At 37.2% G+C, this 7,345-nt stretch overlaps 1 protein-coding gene and 1 non-coding gene across 2 annotated transcripts in view; both read left to right on the forward strand.

The window, feature by feature from the left end:
* Positions 1-7,345, forward strand: part of CSTF2 (cleavage stimulation factor subunit 2) — a 41,447-nt gene that overhangs the window by 508 nt on the left and 33,594 nt on the right. Inside the window, exons 2-7 of the mRNA XM_014582695.2 lie at positions 680-758; positions 1,073-1,242; positions 2,172-2,308; positions 2,789-2,908; positions 3,023-3,160; positions 6,100-6,223. Of these exons, the coding sequence (XP_014438181.1) occupies positions 680-758; positions 1,073-1,242; positions 2,172-2,308; positions 2,789-2,908; positions 3,023-3,160; positions 6,100-6,223 (768 nt within the window). The remainder of the gene's footprint in view (positions 1-679; positions 759-1,072; positions 1,243-2,171; positions 2,309-2,788; positions 2,909-3,022; positions 3,161-6,099; positions 6,224-7,345) is intronic.
* LOC114005402 (U6 spliceosomal RNA) lies at positions 5,568-5,674 on the forward strand. Its single transcript, XR_003547257.1, has one exon. It is a non-coding gene; the product is annotated as a U6 spliceosomal RNA (small nuclear RNA).

Consider the following 7,345-nt stretch of genomic DNA (forward strand, 5'->3'; position numbering starts at 1 on the left):
CCCTGCCCTCTCCTAAGGACTTCCATCCTTTGCTTTTTACCCCTTACATTTTAATTCATCAATAGTGGTAGCATCTATCTGGCGTCTTGAGGTGGACTGTAAATGAATGAATTAACTATTAAGACCTCATCAGAGGGATTTCTAATTAAACAGTGTCGAAACTATTTCGAGTCATTTTTTTCTACTGAAATAAGTTGTTTTACCAAATAAATGGTGAATTTAAAGCACCTTTTGAAAGGGACATAACGAAACAGTTAAGAATTTTTTAAATACATCCACACTGCGTGGTCCTCCGTTAAGTGTGTATATTTGTCAAGATAGGGACATATGAACCTGGTTAAAAATTATGATATTGACAGTTTCAATAGTCACTGGTTCAACTTGCAGACCATGAGGTAAAAGTGCCCAAGTATTTATTTTCAACGAAGTTAAGGAAAATCTAACACTTGTCAGGTCATTCTGAGAAATAACTAACATTTAGGAGTACCTACACCTTTCGTATTTAGTCTCAATGTCTTATTTCCCTTGTTAAGAGGTCTGAAAAAATACACTGGAGTTGCAAAACACTTTTTTGAGCCAGTTACATAGTCAATGATGGAAGTAAATACTGTTTACATTCTTACTAAACATCTACGTTACAAACCCAGAATTTTAATACATTATCTATTTTTTTCCTTAGTGGGGAATATTCCTTATGAAGCTACTGAAGAGCAACTGAAGGACATTTTTTCTGAGGTTGGACCTGTTGTTAGTTTCAGGTGAGATCCCCTTTTACTTCTTCGTGGGAGTTTCTTTAAGATTACCACGAATTTGGCTCTTAATGGCAGGGGTTTTTTACTGGTGACTTTTCTCATGTATTTTATTTTGTAATAGCTTTGAGACATTATTCATGTGTCATGCAATTGACATTTATTTTTACCTAAAAAATATGTCTTGTTACAAATGTTTTAAAAATATTTAAGTGATTCAGAATTATGATTATTAGTCTTACACTGAGTGAGCCAAAATAGAACATAGGAATGTTAGCAGAAATGTGTAACATTTGTGCCTGACACTTGATTCTACTCTTCAGATTGGTATATGATAGGGAGACAGGAAAGCCAAAAGGTTATGGCTTCTGTGAATATCAAGACCAAGAGACGGCACTTAGTGCCATGCGGAACCTGAATGGGCGTGAATTCAGTGGGAGAGCGCTTCGAGTGGACAATGCTGCCAGTGAAAAGAATAAAGAAGAGTTGAAGAGTGAGTATAAATCCAAGTTGCATGCACTATGAGTTAGGAAAAATTTAATAGTAAAGACTATCCATTTATGATGTCTCTTACAATATACTGAAATGGTTAGACACAACTTCTTTATTTGACCAACATGAAGTAGCTGAGTTAGGTAAGTGTATATCTTTGAGAAACAAGGTAAAGTTGACTTTAGGAATCCTTTAGTTGCCAAGAAGTTGATTTCCAGTTATAGATAATTTCAGTTTTACCCAGCTATTATTAGTGCTAAGTATGCTAAGTATGTCATTTGTCAATCCTGTGACTTAAAGTTGGTAGATCTGTAACTAGGAGGTTACTAAGTATTTTTTTGAGGGGGGGGTACTTTTTCATGAGATTATACATCCAGAAATTCTGTTTTGGAATAGTATCTCTTTATATTTAATCTTTTTGTTTATGAAATGGTATAATGGCTTTTTCACTGGACTCCCATGTAGTCAACCACGGCTCAAGTCCCAGACCTGGTGGCTTAAACTTATGCCAGGCGCGTGTGCATACGTGCCCTAGATCCCAAGAGGAGAAGGGATGGCGGGGTTGCCATCCTCCCTAAAGGGTGATTTCTCACTTTCTGTCTCTCTGTCTCTGTCTTTCTGGCATGTGCATGCGCCCTATAGCAAAAACCTCTCCAAAACAAACCAAAAAAAAAGTCAATATCCTTAGTTCCTAACTTAGGTTAATGTTATCTATCTGTGTAACCATGGCCTCAGCTTTCTTCTAAGGACAGAAAATACACTCTCACTTTCCTCTACAGAAACAGGAAACTTCCAAATCATTCATTTCTCAGCTCCAGCGAATTTAAAGTTATTGACTGGTCCTTACAGCAACCCTGAAAAGTAGATACTTGAAATGATTTGGCTTTTTATTTTGCCTCCTTAACTTTCTTGTACTTTCTTCCTGATCAGGTCTTGGCACTGGTGCCCCTGTCATTGAGTCACCTTATGGAGAGACCATCAGTCCTGAGGATGCCCCTGAATCCATTAGCAAAGCAGTTGCCAGTCTTCCACCAGAGCAAATGTTTGAACTGATGAAACAAATGAAGGTGGGAGAAGGCATTAGGTTATGAATAAAGCAAATCACATCATATTTTTAAGGAGCTAATTGATCAAGTTAATAGAAATAGTTTCCTGAGCTCAAATAGAAATTGTCTTTACAAACTATAATTTTTAGACTCTTAAATATTTTATATATACACAGTATATTTTATATTTTTCACAAAGGGCTTTCTATTGTTATATACAAATATACATACCCAAACAATCCAGACGGATTTTTATGGCCCATAGATATCAGGTATAGATATTAAAATATGACTTTTTTCCTAAATGACAGTATTATAGTATTCAAAATGCCTCTTCTCTTTTTCTGCCCATTCTATGATTTTGCATGCCATGTAAATACCAGTGATATCTGAAAGAGATTCTTGAATGTTAACATTTCTCAGATGGAAATGACTCTATATCACTATCAATTTTTAAGTAATAAGTATAGAACCTGATGATAGATCTGGTTATCTTCTTAGCTCTGTGTCCAGAATAGTCCCCAGGAAGCACGGAACATGTTGCTTCAGAACCCTCAGCTGGCCTATGCTTTGTTACAAGCACAGGTAGTGATGAGAATTGTGGATCCAGAGATTGCCCTGGTGAGTGTTCCTGATTCTTTTATGGAAATGTTAGGGTAAACCTTGAGTGGGATGGAAACTACCTGATTGCTTCACTAAACAGAGAGCTCATAGGTTTGTCTTTTCACTTTTTAGAAAATTCTGCATCGCCAGACAAATATCCCAACATTGATTGCAGGCAGCTCTCAGCCAGTCCATGGTGCTGGACCTGGATCAGCAACCAATGTATCAATGAACCAGCAGAATCCTCAACCCCCTCAGGCACAGTCTTTGGTAGGGCTTTATCCCTTAACATTTATTTTATCTGTCTTAGAATGTTATTTTCTTTTTAGGAGAATCTGTTGAAAGAAGAATGGTCAGGAACCAGAGATGTTAATTTCACTTTCCAGGCATAAAAGCAATTTCCAGGTTGCAGAGCACATGACATCTGAATGAATATAAATTCAGTTCCAAGACTGTAGAACTAAGAGATCTTTCCAGTATGCCCTTTTCTTATAAGCTAACTTTATGTGTATATGCATGCCTAGCACTGTGGTTGGCCCTTTGTTATTCCATGTACATTTTCATTTAATCCTCACAGCAATTAAATGAAGTTGTCCCTCTCCATTCTCACTGATGAGAAGAGTAAAGCTCATTTTCCAAGCATGACACAAACCCCTAAAGCCATAAAAAATTGATATATTTGAAAACCAAAAATTTTCTGAATAGAGGAAAAAATAAACAGTAGAAGCAAATCACCTTGGGAAAAAGTATTTTCCATGCATATGATGGACAACAGGCTAAAGAGCCCTTAGTCGTGTTCAGAAATGTTTATTGCCACATTATAATAGTGAAAAAATGGGGGACCAGCAGATGGTGTAATGGTTAACCTGCTGGACTCCCACATAGTTGACCATGGTTTGGGTCCTGGACCTGTCGGCTTGGACTCACGCCAGGCATGTGTGTGTGTAAGCCCCAAATCCCAAGACGAGAGTGGAGGAGAGGGGATTGCAGCATGACCAGCCCCTTGGGAAGTGATTTCTCGCTTTCTGTCTCTCTGTTTCTCCAGTGAGTACATGTGTTCTATAGCAAAAATATCTCTCTAAAATAAATAGATAGATAGATAGATAGATAGATAGATAGATAGATAGATAGATAGATAAAAATGGAAAACATCCTGAATGTACATCAGTGGAAGAATGGGAAAAATGTGGTATATTCAATAGAATACAGTTAAATATGGGACCAGCAGTTAGCATAATGACTACGTCCCTGGACTCCCATGTAGTCGACTGCGGCTCGAGTCCCGGACCCAGTGGCTTAAACTCACGCCAGGCGTGTGTGCGTGCATGCCCAAGATCCCGAGAGGAGAATGGAGGAGAAGGGGTTGCAGCATGGCCATCCTCCCCGGGAGGTGATTTCTTGCTTCCTATCTCTCTGTCTCTCTCTGTCTTTCTGGCAAGCACACGTGCCCTATAGCAAAAACCTCTCCAAAAAAAGAAAAAAATAATAATAAAATACAGTTAAATAAACCACATGTATGAATATCAGTGACTTTCAAAAATGTAGTTCTATGCAACAGTTAAGACGAACCAGAATATATGATATCGACACAGGTAACTCAAACATAATACCATACAAAAGTTAAACTAAGTGAATGTGGAAGCATTCTCAAACTGTGGGCTCTGTGTCTGTATAAACCCCAAAAATACCTTGAGTGAGTGGCAAAAGAATATATTCAGTACACAGTGATTAGTATAAAAATTTTAAACATCTATAAGAATTCTTAATGGGAAAACTATATAGGAGACGTTTGTTACATATGCAGTTTGTTTCCTAAGCTGGGTGCTTATTTAATTTTCTATATGATTTGTATATCCGTAATTTTTCATAATCAGTATAAGGCCTTATGTAAATTAGCAAGATTACCAATAACAGTACAAAAATAGGTAATGGACAAAAACAATTCATATAAAGCAAATACATGAAAATGTGTTTAACTTCTAAATAAGATACATAGGAATAGAAACTGTAATAACCTACTGTTTTTCACTCATCAAATTGACAGAGATAAACTTGACGGTACATGTACATAGGTACATGGCAGGGGTGAGCAAACATTTTCTATAAATGCAGAGATAATAAGTATTTTTGGCTTTGCAGACCAAAGGATCTCAGTCACAGCTACTCTGCCACAGTAGTATAAGATCAGCCAGAGACAATATGTAAACAGTATGTGTGGCTGTGTTTTAATAAAACTATAAAGCCAGGCAGTGAGCTAGATTTGGCCCATGGGCCATAGTGTGCTAACCCTTGTTCTAAATTAACACCTTTTCAGAGGTAGAAAGGAAATTAAGACCTAGAAGGTCCCAAAATAATTGTTAAGTAGCAGATCTAGGATCTGAATCTGATGTTGTCTCACTTCATAGCCCCTTTTCTCTTATCCACCTCCCTGTCAGTTTCCTATTTTAGAGTTTTGTGTTTTCTAAGCATATATGTGGGTTTTTTTGGTTATTATTATTTAGCTTTTATTCTTGATTCAGCTCTTTATTATTCCAAGGGACTACTCAGTTCTTTGGGAAATACTGGGTTGTTCGGAAAGTCATTACACATTTTTGCATGGAAAAATATGTCAGTACTTTCCCAACAATCTAATACACAGATGAAAAGGTTTTTTTATTTTAAGAAATATAGATTCCTTGTGCTCGCTTCAGCAGCACATATACTAAAATTGGAACGATACAGAGAAGATTAGCATGGCCCCTGCGCAAGGATGACACGCAAATTCATGAAGCATTCCATATTTAAAAAAAAAAAGATAAGAAATGTAGATTCCCAGCAATTGCTTAAGAAAAAAATGTCCCAAACTTCCCTTTTTCTTCTTAGGTTCACAACACTTTTTTTTTTTTTAACCCTTATTGCCAGACCATAGTTTGTGATATCATAATAGATGCCACACACTGCCTTGCCAACAGATTAGCATTATCAATCACTTCATGTAGAATATTCTCCATCTTAACTATGTTCCATGTAACCAGTCTCATGATATGTACTGCAACTTGCTTCTGTGGAATCCAAAGTGTGTGATAAATCTAATGATGCATAAGACATACTGTACAAAAAGGATGTTTAGTAGAATATTTAGAGCTGTTACTTTGAAGAGGACTTCAAAGTCATAGGTTTATTAAGTCTATACAGAGGCATGTAAATACTCTGATTTTTCTCTTGGGCAGGGTGGCATGCACATCAATGGTGCACCTACTCTGATGCAAGCTTCTATGCAGAGTGGAGTTCCAGCACCAGGGCAAATAGCAGCTGCTGTCACAGGACCTGGCCCAGGTTCCTTAGCTCCTGGAGGTAAGTTTCATTCACCATTTCAGTAGTTTGCTAAGGTTTTGTTATAGCAGGTACCTCATTATAGCCAAATTATATGATAATGGGATCTTGATATGAAGTTTATAGCTAGAGAGTCTATATCCTAGGTGAAGGAAATAGTCAGTTTGTACAAATTCAGTATGTCTGACTATGAGAGCAGGGAAAGGGGCCATAAAGTGGGAAAGTATAGGGACCAGGAAATGGTGTAATGGTCATGTTGCTGGACTCCCACATAGTCAACCACAGTTCAAGTCACAAACTTGGCAGCTCAAAACTCACACTGGGCACACATTCATGTGTGCCCAAAATCCCAAGAGGAGAGTGGAGGTAAAGGGATTGCAGCATGGCCATCCCCCCTGAGGGAGTGATTTCTCACTTTCTGCCTGTCTGTCTGTCTGTCTATCTCTCTCTCTTCTTCCTTCTCTCCCTCTCTCCCTCTTCCTCCTTCTCTCCCTCTCCCTCCCTCCCTCTCTCCCCAGCAAGCACATGTGCCCTGTAGCTAAAATCTCTCTTAAAATAATAATGGGAAAGTACAATTAACATTTCCAAATTAGCAAGGGAAAAAATGATATTGACTGCACTCTATGGTAGAAACTGAAAGATTGGAGGACATAAAAACAGTGAAAGTAGTTATGGACACTGGAGACAGTGTGAAAGGAGAATGAGAGAAGAGAGGAGTATAGAGAAGGAAATCAGGAAGAAAAAAATAGGCAAGACATTTGTGGGAAATAGAAATGATTTATCACTTGATGATAACGTGTACAGTACTCTTAATTGGACTGGCCTGAGACGTATTTCATGTTGGGTAAAGTCTCTTTACAAGCCAAATGATGTATAGTGATCAAATATTTTTAAAAAATAAGAATAATAGAAATGAAATAAAATTTTAAAAAGGGAAAAATGCAATGAATAGAAACTAAATCAAGCCAGCAAAAATAGAGAAAAGGGAAGAAAATGTAAACTAAGAATATATTTAGAGTAAGTTGGAAAGAATACAAACTAGTATAGTCATTATTCTGCTGAATGTAAATGTATTTCCCATTCAAAGCCAGAAACTATCAGATTAGGTTAAAAAAAAAAAAAAAAAAAAAAATCACATAAGGG

Source organism: Tupaia chinensis, unplaced genomic scaffold (genome assembly GCF_000334495.1).
Source record: "Tupaia chinensis unplaced genomic scaffold, TupChi_1.0 Scaffold143746_1, whole genome shotgun sequence".
NCBI classification, from domain to species: domain Eukaryota; kingdom Metazoa; phylum Chordata; class Mammalia; order Scandentia; family Tupaiidae; genus Tupaia; species Tupaia belangeri.